Source organism: Panthera leo, chromosome C1 (assembly GCF_018350215.1).
Source record: "Panthera leo isolate Ple1 chromosome C1, P.leo_Ple1_pat1.1, whole genome shotgun sequence".
NCBI lineage: Eukaryota > Metazoa > Chordata > Mammalia > Carnivora > Felidae > Panthera > Panthera leo.
The window spans coordinates 163,186,403-163,208,360 of NC_056686.1; the positions used below are offsets into that span (position 1 = coordinate 163,186,403).

The 21,958-nt window shown below is 35.8% G+C and overlaps 1 protein-coding gene across 3 annotated transcripts in view; it reads right to left on the reverse strand.

Moving 5' to 3' along the window:
- Positions 1–21,958, reverse strand: part of LNPK (lunapark, ER junction formation factor) — a 77,516-nt gene that overhangs the window by 40,490 nt on the left and 15,068 nt on the right. For all 3 annotated transcript variants that reach the window (XM_042949197.1, XM_042949199.1, XM_042949198.1), the window contains 2 exons: positions 12,321–12,379; positions 4,371–4,411 (listed from right to left, as the gene is read on the reverse strand). In XM_042949197.1, the coding sequence (XP_042805131.1) occupies positions 4,371–4,411; positions 12,321–12,379 (100 nt within the window). The remainder of the gene's footprint in view (positions 1–4,370; positions 4,412–12,320; positions 12,380–21,958) is intronic.

Consider the following 21,958-nt stretch of genomic DNA (forward strand, 5'->3'; position numbering starts at 1 on the left):
TTTTTCATAATACTTTTTTATATTTTAAATAATAAATTATATAATTACTTTTCTGTGATACATTATACCAAAGGTTTCAGACCTTTTACTTAAAAAAATAATTTATTATGAATCAATGATATTATATATTTCAATAACATGCAAAAATTACTTCTACTTGATATACACATTTCATCATAGACAACACTAAAAAGAAAACATTACCACAAATGTCAGAAAAATTTTTAATTTTAAAAGGTAATCCTACAAATACTTAAATTTTAAAATATCCTTCATGAAAGAATGAAATCTGGCCATTTGTCGCAACGTGGATGGAACTGAAGAGTATTACGCTAAGTGAAATAAGTCAGGCAGAGCCAGACAGATACCATATGTTTTCACTCATATGTGGATCCTGAGAAACTTAACAGAAGACCATGGCATGGGGGGGGGGGGGGGGGGGGGGGGGGGGAGTTACAGAAAGTGAAGGAGGCAAACCATAAGAAACTCTGAAATACTGAGAACAAACTGAGGGTGGATGGGGGGTGGGGGAGAGAGGAAAGTGGGTGATGGGCATTGAGAAGGGCACCTGTTGGGATGAGCACTGGGTGTTGTATGGAAACCAATTTGACAATACATCATATAAATAAATAAATAGGTGAAAAAATAAAATAATAAATATCATTCATGAAATAAAATTTTAAAACACACAAAAAATCAATAGCTCTATCTAATATTTTTTATCTTTGCTTCATGGCAAATATTCTAGATGCAGCAAATTTCCTTTCATTTTACATTGACTTTGGTCAAATTATTAAGAGTGCACCCCAAAGTATCTTCAATTCAGAGCACTAGGGTACATGCTGCATTGTTTAAATTCATCTTTTTACAATGATGAAAATACTGTCTGCTTACCCTGATTTTGGTTATTCTGCTGAAATCAATATTGTTTTTACTAGTTCAGATTTTAAATCATATTCTGATTTCATATAGGAGTATTCCACAACAACAGTCACATCTTTTCTCTCTGCATTTCTTAGTATTTACAAAGATCTACAGATCAATTTATATAATATATAGTGAATATTCAAACACTGAAAAATGGCAGCAAACATTATCTGGTAATATAAAAATGTAACATTTGAAACTTCTAGTGAGGTCAACAGCCCTACACGGAATCACATGCCAAACGTGCCAATTTAAGGACTTATCTTGCTTCTAAAATTTATTTCATGGAATGTCATTCACAGGATTATATATACAATATATTACATGTATAAGCTTATTATTACCTATTTGCAAGAATAACTCAACATTAACAAGAGACAGGACCCATAAAACATAATATGGCCACAAAAGCAAGACTGATTAATTAGGTTATAGTACTTCTCTACTACATGCTCCTGTCCTGTTTCCAGAAATGTCCACATTAACCTATAGCTCAGCATGTCAGCATTTCTTACTCTTTCTTTCAACTGGCGTTAGTGGATTCCTTTGAACCAGTAACATTTGTAGTTAATTGTTAAGTTTTAATACTTGGGGAATTATAACACTCCCTCCCATGTCCCTAATTTCTCAACTGATTTTTCTCAGGATGTAGAAAAACATAAATTTCCTGAGAATTCCAGAAAGGAATTACCACATAGAAATACTGTTCTTGAAAAAGTACACCATTTTCATGAAGCCACTTAAATTTCAACACTTGTGTTTGATGGATCTTGATTCTGAACTGTTTTGATGGGATGCTCTTGGATGCAGAGGGATTATCTACTAAACAATAAATTTTTTTTAAAGCTATATATATTTTTTTTTTTTTGAGTAGCAAAATGTACGCATCTAGACTTGGGAGTTTTTTAGATAATTAAAGATTAATTCCTAGCTTTATTTTAATAAGTAAATACTTACATTAAATTCTTAGATTTAAAACTGTCAAGATACTAATTTTCCTAAATAATTTAACTTTTTAATCAATTGATAATTCATGTTCATTGTTACAAATTACACTTATACAAATTTATAAATTATATTACAAGTCTATTCAGAATAAAGAGATGCATCCCTAAGGAAACCACCTTTAATAAAATGTCAAGTAGTAAATACAGTTTATATTCATTTTGTTATTAAAAGAGGAGAGACAGGAGTTGGATAATTGTACACTGATAAAAGTTATTTTTCTACAGGCATTTCAATAATAAAAGTATTTTTAAAGCTATAAATGTATAGTTTAAACTTAAACATCAATGAAGAAGATCAGTTTTTATTACAGTTAGCTTTTGTTCAAAAGTAGTATCCCTTCAGGGGCGCCTGGGTAGCCCAGTTGGTTAAGCATCCTCTTGATTTCGATTTAGGTCATGATCTCACAGTTTGTGAAATCAAGCCCCATGTCAGGCTCCACGCTGATAGTGCAGAGCCTGCTTGGGATTCTCTCTCCCTCTCTCTCTGCCCACTCCCTCTCTCTCTCCCTCTCTCTCTGCGCAGGCTTGCGCACACTCAATCTGTCTCTCAAAATAAATAAACGTTGAAAAAAAAGTAGTATCCTTCTTTTTCCTCTCATTACCAGCACAATCATGAGCAAGCACTGTGCTCCTTACCAACTCACCCTTAACACCTATTGTTCTAAACAAAATGTAATGCAACTCAAGCAAAGCAGCTCTGTTAAGGGCTTGAGTAATAAAGGCCAGGGACTAGTTCCCAGTAACAACAGTATTATAACAAACAACAGTCAAACCAATACAAATTGTGTTCCCTAATTAATGAGTAGGAGCAGCCAACTTATTTTTCTTTAATCATACTGCAAGAAACAAGACATACTGAACTATTCTGCAATATTGACGCCTCTTGAACCATATAGACATTAAAAAAATATAGAGATATATATAGGTTGAACCCTGAACTGAATTTCCCAACTGTCAGACCTAGGTAAAGTATATTTGTGTTGTGATTCCTTCAAGGGCTATTAAAGAAGAAACAAATAGCTTGGCTTGCCTTTTCACAGAGTTTTCCAAGTCTGCTGTTACTCCAAGATTACCCCAAGTTTCTGCTTTCTGGTCATGTGATACCAATGACACTGGGTCGGCTCTTCATCACTTAAAATTTTTTTTTAATTTTCTATTTTTTTCTTTTTTCTTTTGTCTTCTTCCTTGTACTTTCTACTTTCATCAGAATTTCTCCATTTTGGTACAAGTGGGGTTTGGCTCTGGTCAACTCTATCAGCTCTTCTTTTTATCACATCAGCAAACCGAATCAATCATATCACAACTTGTATATTACTGAGAAACATCAGTATTTCCTCATTTTGAATTTCTGGCTGTTCCATAATGTGTGAAACGCAAGAAATACAGTAGGATATAATGGCAATATTTCTATGTTTCAGGACCATTAAAAATGCCAATGCAATGTTGACAAATAACTCAAAGAACACTGAAGCAGCTCAAACAAGAAATCCTTTCAGAATTAAAGGTCCTTTATTTTTCAAGTACTTAAAACCCTCAAGACCAGTGTCTTTTATTACCAATTCACAGAAAAAAAAATTTTTAGGTAAGCTCTAAGCCCAGCATGGGGTTTGAACTCACGACCCCAAAATCAAAAGTCACATGCTCTACCAACCAAGTCAGCCAGGCACCTTCACAGAATAATTTTTGACATTAATCTTAACCTTCATAATTTTTATTAGTTTCATACATAATTGTTACTTATTACATGTTACTCTAAAATACATTGATCATTTGCATTTGATTAAATTTCATTAAATAAGTTTCTACATAACATGCTATTGCTATCAATTATCATTTTCATACTTCAAAAATAATTATACAAAAAAGTATACATAAATTCAAGTCAAACACCAAGTTCAATTCACTTATTAGAGACTAAGATATATCAACGTCTAAATATCTAGGGTCCTTCATCTCTTATGCTTAGCCCCCTTTCCAAATGTCTGAAGGACACATCTAACTGGCCCCACAAGAGATACCCATGTGATCAGAGCTGCTGATAGAAAATGAAAAAACAATTCTTTCCTTCCCCCTTTCTTCAGCCAGAATACCTGAGAACTGTCCAAAAAACCTAGAACTGACCTTTTTTGGCTCTAATAATCAAACTGGACACCTACCTTTTTACCCTTCTGCCTCATTTAATCCTCCAATATGATTCATTTACTTGCTTTTCAGCTTCCAACTGACATAGATTCTCAGAACCAAAAAGGTCCATGTAACTACTTTTTCCTGTCAATCATTATTAACTAGTAAAATTATACATAATTTAGCTTCAGCATTAAAATGCTATCTAAAAGCATACTTGTTACGTGGAGAGTCATTACTTATAACCGATAAACATTACTTATTCAATTCTTAATGTATTTGTTTTATATAAATTAATTTTAAATAACTTACTATTTTTTTCTTCTGGGATTTTAAATCATCCAATGCTTCATCTAGAAAACAAGATTTAAATCAAAGCTAAGTCAGATATTAAGATACTTAGATATCTTAAAATAGCATGCCAAATGATATATATTAAGCAACCACAAGAATACTTTCTCATTTTAGGATTTCTCACTGATGCGTACAGATAAAGATTATCTCAACTTTTACACATACATATTTCATATTTTTGCCTATATATTTACAATCAGAGAAAAATCAACTTCACATAGAGTAAAACACCTTTCAAAACTTAAAAAGATTTAAACATTTTACCAAATAGAATTTAAATAAATATCCTTAATTTTTAATTAAATTTATAATAAAATTATTATTTCTTCATCGAAGTTCTGGGGTAGCAAGCATCTGAATACCCAAATCAAAGTATATTATTTATGTAAAAATTCAAATACAAACTTATAAAAAGATTTTACTACAATTTCTCCAAAATATTTTAGTTTTTAATATGCTAGCAGACTTATTATTACTAAAGGGGAAAAAGAAGTCTGTTAATATCTTTAAAGAGAATAGTCATCTACAGTTAGTTAAGACCAAGCCAAATATTTATCCCTTAATCCAGAAGTCAGCAAACCTTTTCTACAAAGGACTAGACAGTAAATATTTTAGGTATTACGGGCCAAAAGGCAAAATTGAGTCAGCACGTTTAAGGCATAAGAAAAAACAAACATCCACAAATCCTTATTGATAAAATTCTAATACAATAATAATTGAGTTTAATTTTTTGGTAACATAGGTCTATCAATGAAAAAAACTGAATTATTTTCTTTTGGGTGGGGAGATAACGTTTCACTTGAGGTTCAAAATTAGTGTTCCCTAAACAAAACAGATGAACATATGAGTGGGGGAGAAAAGGTAGAGAGGGAAACAAACCATAAGAAACTCAAAGAGAACAAACTGACGGTTGATGGAAAGAGGAGAGTGGGGGATGAGCTAGATGGGTGATGGGTATCATGAGGGCACTTGTTGTAATAGCCAAATTATGAAAATAGCCTAAATGTCCATCAACTGATAAATGAATAAAGATGTGATTTATACGTACAATGGAATACTACTTGGCAATGAGAAAGAATGAAACCCTGCCATTTGCAGCAACATGGATGGAACTGGAAGGTATTATGTTAAGTGAAGTAAGTCAGTCAGAGAAAGACAGATATCATGTTTTCACTCATATGTGAACCTTGAGAAACTTAACAGAAGACCATGGGGGAAAGGAAGGGAGAAAAAGATAGTTACAAACAGGCAAACCATAAGAGACTCTTAAATACAGAGAACAAACGGAGGGATGATGGGGGCTGGGGAAGAAGGGAGAGGGGAAAATGGGTGATGGGCATTGAGGAGGGCACTTGTTGGGATGAGCACTGGGTGTTGTATGTAAGCGGTGAATCACGGGAATCTAACCCCAAAACCAAGAGCACACTGTATACACTGTATATTAGCCAACTTGACAATAAATTCTATTGGGGGAAAAAAAAAAGGAGGGTACTTGTGATGAGTACTGGGTGTTATATGTGACTAATGAATCACTGAATTCTATTCCAGAAACCAATATTGCACTGTGTGTTCAGTAACTAGAATTTAAACAAAAATTGAAAAGAAAAAAAGAAGTCAGTGTTCCCTATCAAAACTGACTGCAAATGTTAATATGTTAAAGTTGATTTGTGATGAAATTTTACATACTTGATTTTTCAAAATGTTTTTTCAAAAGGTACTGCTAAATATTGAAATCAAACCACAAGCTCATGATTTAATTGAGCATATTCACTGTTTGGAAGGGATTTGTAGAATTCTTTAATTCTTCTATTGATATTTACCTTATCTTGTCATAACATTGGAAATGAATCACTTCCAATTGAAGATAAGTGGAAGCCCCTCAACTGCACAGTTAAATGGAAAGGAAATACGGAAATTTCCTTTCTGCTTGAGTGGGGTATGGAAAACACTGCTGGAACTATAGTTCGAGATCAGGTAACATATCTGCTGCAAATTTCTGTGGGAATGGAGATCTTGCTTCTTGTTTTAACTTGTCATAGCCTTTTTTTTTTTTTAATTACTTTTTGTCATTACAATGATACCTGTTTTACATCAGTATAGGTTTTGCATATAAGGACTGTTTTGTCTTGCAATCTTAGATTCATTAAGAACCATTATCAACTCTGCAGCAAAAGCTAACTTTCCAAATTAGTCAGCATTCCATCACGGTGGTTGAAAATGGTTCTTCTCATGCAGAAATATTTCAGTGTAGGCCCTAAGCTCAAAATACCACCATAAAACTTTACCATTGCTGAGGCATCAAAGTGCTGTGGGGCTGGGCAGGTTAAGATATTCAGCTTCTATTTCTGATTAAAGTTCACATAACTGACAATATTTAAGTTCATGAGAATAAAGTTCCCCATTGACACTACTAATTTAATAACACATGATAGGTTCAACTATGCTCTGCAAAGTATCTGCTATTGCCTAACATGAGGAATAACCATTGAATTTAAACACCTTACAGTTTCACAAGTTTTGTAAATTAATCCAAATAACCCTTTTTTCTGCTTCACACATATTTTTTAGTATAGTTGACACACAATGTTACATTAGTTTCAGGTGTACAACTTAGTGATTTGACAAGTTTATATGTTAGGCTATTCACCACAAGTATAGCTATCATCTGTCCCATTATATCGCTATTACAGTATCATTGATTGTATGCTGTGCCTTTTAATACCATGACCTACTCATTCCATAACTAGAGGCCTATATTTCCCTCCCCTCTTCACCCATTTTTTCTCAATCCCCCACCCCCCTCTCCTCTGGCAACCATCAATTTGTTCTCTATATTTATAGGTCTGATTCTGCTTTTTGTTTATTCATATTTTTTAGATTCCATTTATGAGTGGAATCATGTTTTTTGTCCTCTCAGTCTGACTTGTTTCACTTAGCACTTAGCATAATACCCTCTAAGTCCATCCATGTTGTCTCAAATGGCCTCTTTATGGCTATGTAATATTCCATTGTATATCTACACACACACACAAACACACACACACACACACACACACACACACCACATTTTCCTTATCCATTTGTCTATTGATGAACACTTAGGTTGCTTCTGTAGCTATTGTAAACAATCTTGCAATAAACAGATAAACATAGGAGTACGTATACTTTTTTAAGTTAGGGTCTTCATTTTCTCTGGGTAAATAATGAAATTATTGAAATAATAATAAATAATAATGAAATAAAGAAAGGAAGGAAGGAAGGAAGGAAGGAAAAGAAAGAAATAAAGAAAGAATAAATAATAATGAAATTATTAGATCATATGGTATTTCTGTTTTTAATTTTGTGAAGAACCTCCATACTATTCTCCACAGTAGTTGTACCAATTTTCATTCCCACCAACAGTGCACAAGGGTTCCTGTTTCTCCACGTCCTTGCCAAAACTTGTTTCTTATCCTTTTGATACTAGTCATTCTGACTGGTGTGAAGTGATATCTCATTGTGGTTTTGATTTGTGTTTCCCTGATGTTGAGCACCTTTTCATTTGTCTGCAGGCCATCTGTATGTCGTCTTTGGAAATATTTTACCACCAATATTATAATACATCTTGGCAGATTCCACTTCAGGTCCTACTGAATTGGTAGTTTTTTAACTTTAAAAATATTCTGTCCTGAAGTTGTTTCACACAGACTTGTCACAGAAGTTAATTCAGTTACTTCAACCTCAGTACTGACTCCTCAAATAAACTACAACTGAGAAGTATCAGAGCCAACTGGAAGATCACTTGAAATCATTTGCCATGTTTTTAAATTAACTATCTTGCTTCCGATATTCTCAATTCTTCAAGCGATTGTTCTTGTCAAAAGGCTACTTACTAATTAAAAAAGAATACTTTCTCTGAACACATGTCTTCAGCTGCTGCAATCAAACACAATTTCATTAATTCACCATTGGTAAATGGCTTTCTCTGCTTCACTAATAAGCCACTCAGAAACTTATTTGGTTGAAGCTTCATTTTCACTTTTTATTTTTATGAAGAAATTCAGCTCTGATGATATATTCCATTTTAAATGTTCCAATTTTTCTGACCATTGCTTTTCTCTGAATTGGGAATATCATAATGAGTAATCAGTATGGTAATGTCAATGTATATTTGTATTCTTTTAGCACAGTTATAATGTCATTGAGTAGCAAACACAATGCTTTGCAGTTTGATAACAAAATAATCCACAGTCCACTATGCCCTAAAAATGCAACATTCAAAGTCCAATCTTCTCTTACTGTTTTTATATGATGAGTATGCATTGATAATTTAATAAAAAGAAAACTGTCACAATACATATGGCACTTGAAATGTCGAGCTATAACTGTGTCAGTGTGATTTGTTGTACATCCTGTAACAGTCTGAAGTACTGAGTACCACATACACTCTGTCACAACTACTTAACTCTGAATTAAAGCAGCTACAGACAACATGGAAATGAATGGACAGCGTTTTGCTTTAATAAAAACAAATTTGGATTTCATATAAATGTAATATCAGTACATATTATTCTTTTGAATTTTTCAATGATTTAAAACTGCTAAAATCATTCTTAGATCATGACCTGTACAGGTGGTAAGCAGGACTTGACCCACAGGCTATGGTTTGCCAACACTTATTCTATAGTAGGTATATAACAAAGGAAATAAAAGTAAAGAGAGTAAAAGGCAAAGACACAATCAATAGCTTCAGGCTTAAAAAAATAAATATTATAACTGACTTTATGCTAAAAAAAAATATGTGCAGGATTGCAAGACAATCTTTTATGAAGTCTATTTTAAATGTACATGTAATACCTATTCAAATGTACAGTAATTCTTTTTATTTATTTTTTTAATCTTTATTTATTTTTGAGAGACAGAGCATGAGTGGGGGAGGGGCAGAGAGAGGGAGACACAGAATCCAAAGCAGGCTCCAGGCTCTGAGCTGTCAGCACAGAGCCCAACGTGGGGCTCAAACTCACGAACTGTGAGATCATGACCTGAGCCAAAGTTGGCTGCTCAACTGACTGAGCCATCCAGGTGCCCACAGTAACTCTTTTTAAATAAAAGGATCCATGAAATAAATTTTTAAACCAACCCCTTTATATAATAACCATGTCCTGGTGTGCCTATTTGTAAGATAAAATATTCATATATTTAATTTCCTTAGAGAAGAGTTTCCAACCACTCTTTTAAAATAAATTTTCTTATATTTTTCACTAGTTTGTTAGTTCCATGAAGTCAGAGAACATATTTGTTTTAGACTTTTTCTTGTCCTCCTGGCATCTACTACATTACTAAATATCACTGGAAACAACACCATAACCTTAATTTCCTTACTATGATAAAAAGTATCAATATTTTTTAAAACCACAGCAAATATCATCTATAACGGTAAAAATTAAAAGCTCTTCCACTGAAAATCAGAAATTAGACAAAGATATCTGCTGTTCCCACTTAAATCAGACAAAAATAATTCAAAAGGCAAGAAAAATAAAAAAGAATAAGGAATGGAAAAGAATAACCAGTGTCATCAGTCCACATGTATATAACACTTTGCAATTTCATATGCTTTGGCATATAGTTTCTCTTAATACTCACAATAGCTTGCCAAAACAAATATTTCATGTTAATGATGATGTTAATACATGCTTCCATTTTACAAATTAGGAAACTGATGTTCAGAGAACTAAAACTTGTCTGTAAGACAAAAAGATGGCTGGAGCAAAAGTGAAAAAAAAAAAAAAGAGTGGAGAGAGATGAAGTTAGAGAAATGGGCATAAGCCAGAAAGTAGGGGTAAAGAATTCAGATTTACTCTGGCAGCCATCAGAGAATTTTAAGACAAGAGAACTGATCTATACCTCAAAAATAGACTAGTGAGGAAGGCATTGCAACAGTACAAGTAGGAGATAATAATGACGTGAATTAGGACAGTAGTAGTGGTAAAGCAGGTTAGAAGTGGTCAGATTCAAGATAATTGTGGAGGTAGAGATGATTAAGACTTTGAAGGAGAGAGAGCAATGCATAGTAGATTAAAGGGAGTATGGGGTCAGGATAGGGTTTTCCCTTCCAGCTGACCGTATGGAGGCAGGATGATACACCAATAGAGACAATCCAATAGCAACAGACAATGCAGATGAGGATAACTGCAAGAAGAGACAACGGCAAGCGCAAAGTTCTCGAGATGGCCAGAGTATCTAGAACCTAAAACATAAACGAGGGCTTAACCATAAATGGGATCACACTCAGTCTTCCAGACTACCACTGAAGGATGACAACATAACTGAAGGAGAAACAGATGAAGCCAACTTGATACATTTGGTAGTAGAGGCAGCTCTCCTCTGTTTACATCTATTTTCTCCATAAAGTGAGACTATCACCTGAGAGTGACCAGGTGGATTTTGTGGGATTTTGTTTGTTTGTAGATTTTGAATTTTTATGTGGTTGGTTATTGGTTGGCTTTATTTTGATTTGATTTTTGTTTTTTTGCAGAGAGGCAGGTATTAGTGATTTGAAGAGAAATACAATCTCAAAAAATGCTCTCAAAGAGAAAAAAGTGAATTTTCTAGGGAACTATAAAATAGGACTGTGTAGCAGTACTGAATACATATTTAAATAAATTTAGCTTTTCTGATGCAGGGATAGATTAAGCATATAGAAGTTTTTGCCAGTCATAGATTAAGCATATTATTGTATTTAAACAAGGTGCAGTTTTTGCCAGACAAGTAGGATGGGAAAGAGGGACAAAGGAGTCAAGGGTATCTGCAAGGAAGGGTCACTAGACTAGACTAGAGAACCTAAACTGGGCTGAAGAGAAGTCATAAGTGAGGAGGGCCATATATCTGTATGAATCTTCTTTGGATCTTGAGTCAAACAAAACATATTTAATATTTTATGATATTAAAAATTTTTTAGATATAATATTATGTTCCTGAATGATAATATATTACATAATGTATTTTTAAAGCCTATTATGGATAGATATAACTGGGATCTACTTCAAAATAATACAGTAGGTAGAAAAGTGGGTGGAGGTAAAAATGACACAAGACTGACCATCAATTGGTGATTGTTAACGTTGTGTGACAGGTATATGAGAACTTATTATTCACCCTACTTTTGTATAGGTAATTATGCATATGAAATTTCCCAAAATTAAAAGTTAAAACAAGAAAAAAGAAGTCACATATAAAGTTCATTTATAACAAAATTTGCCTATCTTTGTTTATAACTCATATTTTTAAGACCAGAAAATCTTTAAAATCTGTACACAGACAGATTACAGAAGGAGATATTACCATAAGCTCCATGTTTCCATAAAAACAAAAGCCTAGGAGCTGTGAGGTTAAAGAGAATGGTGCAGGGGCGCCTGGGTGGCTCAGTCGGTTGAGTGTCCAACTTCGAATCTGGTCATGATCTCACACTCATAGGTTGGAGCCCCGCGTCGGGCTCTGTGCTGACAGCTCAGAGCCTGGAGCCTTGCTTTGGATTCTGTGTCTCCCTCTCTCTCTGTCCCTCCCCCACTCACACTCTGTCTCTCTCTCTCTCCCAAAATACGTAAACATAATAATAAAAAAAAAAAATTTTTAAAGAGAATGATGCAACAAAAGTTTTGTATAAAAATTAACAAGTAATAATTTCTCTTTATTTAAAGAAAGAAATTATTTGTGTAAAAAATATTCTAAATGAAGACAAAAATAACACAAATGAAAAAAAACAGAACAACGTTGATCATACAAAATGCTTGATAGTAAACAACTCTTCAATATTTACCACATTGTCATTTCAATATACATTTCACAACCTGCCATTCAATTAGAAACCAATGCACTAGAAGATAGAGTTTTTTTGTAATGTATTTATAAAAATATAGAAATTAAACTTACTATTTCTTTCTGTTCTCTTGGAAAAGAAGAAAATAAGTACTGTTCTTATGCTCCAGATGCTACGGAGGAAGCAAAATTCAGAAAGAAAAACCATCATTAGGATAAGTAAATTAAAAGCCTTATAAAATGAAAAGAAATACACATTTCCAATTAGAGTTCAGTATATTGCTTCCCTTTCTATTTTGAAAATCAGAAACTACTCCTTTCTTTCAGAGACCATCAAAGGTCTACCTCTGCTTTCAAAGAAGGAGTTCTCAATCTAAAATCCATGCACCTTCTGAGGATGCCCCAAAATTGTGAAATTACCTTTGTGTGCATAAGTGCATCCCTCTGGAGAGACCATTGTGTTCATCATTCTCAAAGAGGTTTATGAAGTCCCCAAAAGAAAACAAATTATAGATTTCTTCTTCTTAAGTAAGCATCAACCCCCAAAATTTGTCCACTCCCAGGTACTGAGGGAAAAGCACGTTTTACAACTCCAGCACACTGTACAAATGTAAGTTGTTACTCCTCCTCTATTATTTCACATTGGAAGGATCTTCTCTACTAAACAAAATAAGCTATCTGAAAGAAAAAGAAAACTTACCTTCAAATAAATATTTGATAAGTAAACCTGGCTAGACACCTCCTTTGAAAGATTTTATGAGGAGAATTCTTTAGGACTTACATTAGAATAAGACCTCAGATGATATCAAAAGGGAATCAAAGAATGATACTAATCACAAACTTGCTAAGATCATCTCTTAAATTCAATGTAAATATAGCAAAATACCTCTTTCTCCATAGAACATGGCAGAATAAGCATATAAACATTATTCACAATTTCATAAAAAAAAAAATACATTGTATCTGGATTTACGTGACCTCTTCACTCTGAAATAGATCATTGCTATTCCTGGGAGTTCGCCTGCAAGGTAAGTCACCAGTGAACCCTGTCTCCTCGTAGCCACACCTTTATGTAGTCCTTTCTTACCGGTGTTGTTCTGTGTAACTAATAGAATATGGTGGAAGTGACAGTATGTCACTTCAAGATTACGTTATAAAGGACTGCAGCTTCCACGGTAGGCCTCCTCTTCCACTCCCCATCTTTCTCTCTCTTGGATTACTTGCTCTAAGAGAAGCCAGCTGGTATGATATGAGGAAATTCAGGGAACTCTACGGAAAGGCCCGTGTGGCAAAAAATAGAGGTCTGTGGCAAATAGCCAGCAAAGAGAGGAGGCCTGCCAACAACTACGTGCGTTGAGCTCAGAAGTAAATTTTCCAGCCTTAGTTAAGCCTTGAGGTAACTGCAGCTCCAGCCAACAGCTTAACTGCAATTTATACATGAATAAAGACCCCGAGCTAGAACCACCCAAGTAATCTGCTCCCACATCCCTACCCCTCAGGAACTGTGAGAGATAATAAACATTTGTAGTTTTAGGCTACTAAGTTCTAAGAAAATTTATCACTACAATAGATAACCAATACATGCTTTTTATATTGTGCTGGTTCATTTTTATGATACAGACAACTACGTAAATACGAAAAAAGACATTATTGACAATGCTCGGTGTCTTTCTTTTTCGTACTTGGGTAGTTGTCTATATCATAAAAATGAAGGGAGAGGAGAAGGGAAAGGGGAAGGGAAGGGAAGGGAAGGGAAGGGAAGGGAAGGGAAGGGAAGGGAAGGGAAGGGAAGGAAAGGAAGAGGAGAAGTTAAACGTACTTTTCACAATCTTCAAGGATCCTACAACAGAAAACTCTCATACTATTTCTCCATTACAAACCCACTGAAACAGTGCCAGCAGAGAGATGATATAGGAAAAAAAAAAAAGGATAGGAAAACAGAACACAGGACAAGGAATTGCAGAGATAGTGACAGAATTCTGTAAGAAATCAGTAAATTTTCTTAAATGGGTATTTTGAAAAAGCGTACATAATTTTCAAAGTGTAAAAACTGTAAGAATTGAAATGTATTTCTTTACTTCAAAATAAAACTCAGTAATCCCCCTTTGTGGACAATAGATTCTCCTTTTGGTTTTTATCAGAACTATTGCTGGAGAAAATGAACTATCAAACAATACATTTCCTTCAAGACTTAAAAAGGTAGAACACATAGTTTATCTTTAAGGCTAAATTAAATGAAATTCTTTTGTATTTTTAAAATGAAATTTAGGAAAAACAATAAGGTACTTCAAAAATCTATAAAATAAAGGTTTTTGCTCTCCTAATAATTAGATACAACTTATGAAAACAAAGCAACATATTTTGTGATGATACTAAAGATTTATTACTACTGACTCCTACTTAGAGAATAGTGGCATAATTTCCCTTTCCCTCTTCTCTCCTTAGAAATACTCCAAACAACAAGGAGAATAAAACACAAATTCTTGGGGCGCCTGGGTGGCTCAGTCGGTTAAGTGTCCGACTTTATCTCAGGTCATGATCTCGTGGTTTGTGGGTTCGAGCCCCATGTCCGGCTCTGTGCTGACAGCTCAGAGCCTGGAACCCCTTTTGGATTCTGAGTCTCCCTCTCTCTCTGCCTCTCCCCTGCTCACTGTCTCTCTTTCCTTCAAAAATAAATAAACATTTAAAAAATTTTAAAGAAAACACACAAATTCTTGTTCTGGTAAAATTAAGATATAGCTAAATCCAACTCCCAAAAGCCATGGAGATCATGAAGATTAAGAGTGCAAGCTGGGAAGGAAAACTGCTTATCTCACAAAGAGGGAGCAAGACAAACTTCTCAAAGTGGAAAAGCCTAAACCCCATGTTTATAACAAGAATAAGATAGAAGCGCCTGGGTGGCTCAGTTGGGATTCTCTCTCCCCCTCTCTCTCTGCCCCTCCCCACTTACACACTCTCTCCAAAAAAGAAAGAAAGAAAGGAGTAAGAAACACATGCTACATAGGCAGAAACTCCTCCATCTGGCTCCAGCAGTGAAACAGAGAAGGCAAGAGAGCTTAAAGAGAAATCATTCAGAAATGCCCTGTTTACAGAGGCAGTCAGTTAAGCCTCTGATTCTTGATTTTGGCTCAGGTCATGACCTCGCAGTCTGTCAGTTCGAGCCCTGTGTTGGGCTCTGTGCTGACAGCTCAGAGCCTGGAGCCTGCTTCAGATTCTGTGTCTTCCTCTCTCTCTGTCCCTCCACTGTTCACACTGTGTCTCTCAAAAATGAATAAATGTTAAAAAAAAAAAAATTAGAAGTGCCCTGTTTACAAAGAACTTTGTTTCTATGGCAGCAGGGGAGAAAAGAAGTTTTGTTATTAGGAAAAAATATACAGTTGCCTAACCCTATTGGCTGGGAAAAATAAAAGCTGAGCAAATTAGCACATTAAATCCCGGATCGTAAGGAAAATTCTAGATAGCCTGGAATGTAGGAAGACATGCCCCCATACTCATACAACCTTCTACAAATAACTGGGCAAAAGTAAACATACCACATAGTTAGAAATTTATTTTTAAGTTAAAAAAAACACAAAAGCAAAATACAAAGTTATGTTTCAAAACCTAGGCCAACATCTTTCCTCTTAATAAATGTAAATGAGCTAAACTCACCGAGCAAAAGACTTTCAGACTGGAGCATAAAAACAAAACCCAACTCCATAACATAAACTAAAATCTAAAATTAAGAGTTTTTGAAAGCTGAAGATAATAAAACAAAGAGCAAAAGTATACTAGGCAAATACCAACAATACAAGAGTTGTATCTTAATACCCCACAAGGTTGAATTCAAGACCCCTCCCAAAAAAGGCTTAAACCAGAAAAAGATCATTTCATAGTGTTAAATATGATGCAATTCCTTTCCAACAAAAAGGGGCTAGAGCAACTGAACACCCATGTGCAAAATGAAAGAAAGAAGAAAAGAATCTCAACATGAACCTCACACCTCATATAAAAATTAACCCAAAATGACTTATGAACTTAAATGTGAAATGTTAGCAGAAAAAAAACAGAAAAAAAATAAATAAGAAAATCTTCAGAATCTATAGCCAGGGAAGGGTTCTTGATAACAAACCACAACCCATAAAAAGAAAAATTAATAAATTTTACTCTGCAAAAACCCTATTAAGAGAACAAAAAGACAAACTACAGACTGGGAAAAAATATTTGCAAACCATATGCCCAACAAATAACTTATATCTACAATATATAAAGAATTCTCGGGATGCCTGGGTGGCTCAGTCAGTTAGGCGTCGGACTTCACCTCAGGTCAAGATCTTGCGGTTCATGAGCCCGGTTCGAGCCCCACATCCAGCTCTGTGCTGACAGCTCAGAGCCTGGGGCCTGCTTTGGCTCCTGTGTCTCCTTTTTTTTCTATGCCCCTCCCCCATGCACATGCTTGCTCACGCGCTCTCTCTCTCTCTCTCTCTCTGTTCCTCAAAAATGAATAAACATTAAAAAAAAATTAAAGAATTCTCAGAACTCAACAGCAAAAAGACTAATAATCCAATCAGAAAAATAGAAGACATGAACAGATATTTCACAGAAAAGGAGATATAAATGGCAAGTAAACACATGAAAAGAAGTTTGACATCATTAGCCATTGGTGAAATGTGAATTAAAACCACAATGAAATATCACTACGTACCCATCAGAATGATCAGAATAGAAAATAGTGAAATATGAAATGCTGGCAAAGATGCAGAGAAACTAGATCATTTTTTAATATAATTTATTGTCCAATTGGCTTACATACAACACCTAGTGCTCACCCCAACAAGTTCCCTCCTCAATGCCTATCACCCGAAACTAGATCATTTATATGCAACCAGTGGAAATGTACAATGGTACATCTCCTCTGAAAAAACATTTATCAGTTTCTTATAAAACTAAACATGTATTTACCATATGCCTCAGAAATTACACTCTTGGACATATACCCCAAAGAAATGAAAACTTATGTTCTAATGCCTATATACAAATGTTCATAGAAGCTTTATTTGTAATAGCCAAAAACTGGAAGCTACCCAAATGTCCCTCAACAAGTGTATGGATAAACAACCGTGGTATGTCATTACCATGGAATACAACTCAACAATAAAAAAGAAACCATTGATACACTTAACATCTTGAATGGATCTCAAGAATGTGCTAGATAAAAAAGAAAAAGGCCAGTTTCAAAGGTTATATGCTACATGATCTCATTTTATAATTCTTGAAATAACAAAATTATAGAGATATAAAACAGATTAGTGGGTGGCAAGGATTAAGAAGGAGGCAAGTAGAGGAGAGTTGGTATGACTACAAAGGGGTAGCAAAAAGGAGCCTCATGGTCTTGTTTTTTTTTTCAATTTATTTATTTAAGTAATCTCTACACCCAACATGGGGCTCGAACTCACAACCCTGAGATCAACAGCCACATGCTCCACCAACTGAGCCAACCAAGTGCTCCCAGCTTTGTGGTTTTAGAACCGTTCTGGATCTGAATTGTGGGGCAGGGACATGAAGCTACACATGATAAAACTACATAGAAATGTAAAACACACACAAAAGAGTGCATGTAAAACTGGCAAAATCTGATAGGCTCTGTGAATTGAATCAATGTCAGTTTCCTGGTTGTGATATTTTACTGTACTCATACAAGATGTTACCACTGGGGAAGTCTGGGTAAAGGATGCATGGGACCTGCTTGCACACTTTCTCTCTCTCTCTCACTCTGCCCCTCTCCCCTGCTAGTGCTCTCTCTCTAAAATAAAAATAAATAAATAATAAAAAAAACTTTAAAAATAAGTAAAAACTTTTAATTAATGTATATACTATTTATTTATACACTATAGCAAACTTTTAATCAATGAAGTTTTATAATACATCTGATGCCTGGTAGACCTCTGCTTCTCATTCCTCTCCTTTTTTAGAATTATCAGGACTATTCTATGTGTTTATTTTTCCATTCAAAAGTATGGAATGAGTGTGCCAAGACCTTTAAAGTACTGTTGGTCAAAACTAAAAGGCAACCAACGGAATGGGAAAAGATATTTGCAAATGACATATTGGACAAAGGGCTAGTATCCAAAATATATAAAGAGCTCACCAAACTCCACACCCGAAAAACAAATAACCCAGTGAAGAAATGGGCAGAAAACATGAATAGACACTTCTCTAAAGAAGACATCCGGATGGCCAACAGGCACATGAAAAGATGCTCAACGTCGCTCCTTATCAGGGAAATACAAATCAAAACCACACTCAGATATCACCTCACGCCAGTCAGAGTGGCCAAAATGAACAAATCAGGAGACTATAGATGCTGGAGAGGATGTGGAGAAACGGGAACCCTCTTGCACTGTTGGTGGGAATGCAAACTGGTGCAGCCACTCTGGAAAACAGTGTGGAGGTTCCTCAGAAAATTAAAAATAGACCTACCCTATGACCCAGCAATAGCACTGCTAGGAATTTACCCAAGGGATACAGGAGTACTGATGCATAGGGGCACTTGTACCCCAATGTTTACAGCAGCACTCTCAACAATAGCCAAACTGTGGAAAGAGCCTAAATGTCCATCAACTGATGAATGGATAAAGAAATTGTGGTTTATATACACAATGGAGTACTACATGGCAATGAGAAAGAACGAAATATGGCCCTTTGTAGCAACGTGGATGGAACTGGAGAGTGTGATGCTAAGTGAAATAAGCCATACAGAGAAAGACAGATATCATATGGTTTCACTCTTATGTGGATCCTGAGAAACGTAACAGAAACCCATGGGGGAGGGGAAGGAAAAAAAAAAAAAAAAAAGAGGTTAGAGTGGGAGAGAGCCAAAGCATAAGAGACTTAAAAACTGAGAACAAACTGAGGGTTGATGGGGGGTGGGAGGGAGGGGAGGGTGGGTGATGGGGATTGAGGAGAGCACCTTTTGGGATGAGCACTGGGTGTTGTATGGAAACCAATTTGATGATAAATTTCATATATTGAAAAAAATAAAAATAAAAAAATAAAGTACTGTTGGTATTTTTAATGTGATCACACATTTTTAGATTAATTTAGGGAGAACTGATCTCATAATACTAAATCCTCCCATTAAAGAGTAAGATCTCTTAATTATGTCTCTGTACATAATTCTTTAAATGCAAAAATCTACCAAGTGAATAACTATCAATATTCAAATATCTGTCAATTGCAAAAGGGATGCTTGCAAAATGATTTCTTACCTACCAACACCTCCTAGTAAAGATTATCCTTGAGTAATTATCAACAGATGTTCACAGAAACCTTCTTTAAGAGCCAACTATAGCTGATGCCAAAGTATAGAGATACTTTGTATTCTCATAAGATCACCATGAAAGAAATGTTAAACTTTCCTCAAAAGGCTACAAATTACGGAGCACCAGGGTGGCTCAGTTGGGACGACTTCAGCTCAGGTCATGATCTCAGGGTTCATGAGTTGGAGCCCCACATCTGGCTCTGTGCTGACAGCTCAGAGCCTAGAGCCTGCTTTGGATTCTGTGTCTCCTTCTCTCTCTCTCTGCCCCTCCCCCACTCACACTGTCTGTCTCTCTCTCTCTCTCTCTCTCTCTCTCTCTCTCAAAAGCTTCTGCACAGCAAAGGAAACAACCAACAAAACTAAAAGGCAACCAACGGAATGGGAAAAGATATTTGCAAATGACATATCGGACAAAGGGCTAGTATCCAAAATCTATAAAGAGCTCATCAAACTCCACACCCGAAAAACAAATAACCCAGTGAAGAAATGGGCAGAAAACATGAATAGACACTTCTCTAAAGAAGACATCCGGATGGCCAACAGGCACATGAAAAGATGCTCAACGTCGCTCCTTATCAGGGAAATACAAATCAAAACCACACTCAGATACCACCTCACGCCAGTCAGAGTGGCCAAAATGAACAAATCAGGAGACCATAGATGCTGGAGAGGATGTGGAGAAACGGGAACCCTCTTGCACTGTTGGTGGGAATGCAAACTGGTGCAGCCACTCTGGAAAACAGTGTGGAGGTTCCTCAGAAAATTAAAAATAGACCTACCCTATGACCCAGCAATAGCACTGCTAGGAATTTACCCAAGGGATACAGGAGTACTGATGCATAGGGGCACTTGTACCCCAATGTTTACAGCAGCACTCTCAACAATAGCCAAACTGTGGAAAGAGCCTAAATGTCCATCAACTGATGAATGGATAAAGAAATTGTGGTTTATATACACAATGGAGTACTACATGGCAATGAGAAAGAACGAAATATGGCCCTTTGTAGCAACGTGGATGGAACTGGAGAGTGTGATGCTAAGTGAAATAAGCCATACAGAGAAAGACAGATATCATATGGTTTCACTCTTATGTGGATCCTGAGAAACGTAACAGAAACCCATGGGGGAGGGGAAGGAAAAAAAAAAAAAAAAGAGGTTAGAGTGGGAGAGAGCCAAAGCATAAGAGACTTAAAAACTGAGAACAAACTGAGGGTTGATGGGGGGTGGGAGGGAGGGGAGGGTGGGTGATGGGGATTGAGGAGAGCACCTTTTGGGATGAGCACTGGGTGTTGTATGGAAACCAATTTGATGATAAATTTCATATATTGAAAAAAATAAAAATAAAAAAATAAAGTACTGTTGGTATTTTTAATGTGATCACACATTTTTAGATTAATTTAGGGAGAACTGATCTCATAATACTAAATCCTCCCATTAAAGAGTAAGATCTCTTAATTATGTCTCTGTACATAATTCTTTAAATGCAAAAATCTACCAAGTGAATAACTATCAATATTCAAATATCTGTCAATTGCAAAAGGGATGCTTGCAAAATGATTTCTTACCTACCAACACCTCCTAGTAAAGATTATCCTTGAGTAAATATCAACAGATGTTCACAGAAACCTTCTTTAAGAGCCAACTATAGCTGATGCCAAAGTATAGAGATACTTTGTATTCTCATAAGATCACCATGAAAGAAATGTTAAACTTTCCTCAAAAGGCTACAAATTACGGAGCACCAGGGTGGCTCAGTTGGGACGACTTCAGCTCAGGTCATGATCTCAGGGTTCATGAGTTGGAGCCCCACATCTGGCTCTGTGCTGACAGCTCAGAGCCTAGAGCCTGCTTTGGATTCTGTGTCTCCTTCTCTCTCTCTCTGCCCCTCCCCCACTCACACTGTCTCTCTCTCTCTCTCTCTCTCTCTCTCTCTCTCTCTCTCTCTCAAAAGCTTCTGCACAGCAAAGGAAACAACCAACAAAACTAAAAGGCAACCAACGGAATGGGAAAAGATATTTGCAAATGACATATCGGACAAAGGGCTAGTATCCAAAATCTATAAAGAGCTCATCAAACTCCACACCCGAAAAACAAATAACCCAGTGAAGAAATGGGCAGAAAACATGAATAGACACTTCTCTAAAGAAGACATCCGGATGGCCAACAGGCACATGAAAAGATGCTCAACGTCGCTCCTTATCAGGGAAATACAAATCAAAACCACACTCAGATACCACCTCACGCCAGTCAGAGTGGCCAAAATGAACAAATCAGGAGACCATAGATGCTGGAGAGGATGTGGAGAAACGGGAACCCTCTTGCACTGTTGGTGGGAATGCAAACTGGTGCAGCCACTCTGGAAAACAGTGTGGAGGTTCCTCAGAAAATTAAAAATAGACCTACCCTATGACCCAGCAATAGCACTGCTAGGAATTTACCCAAGGGATACAGG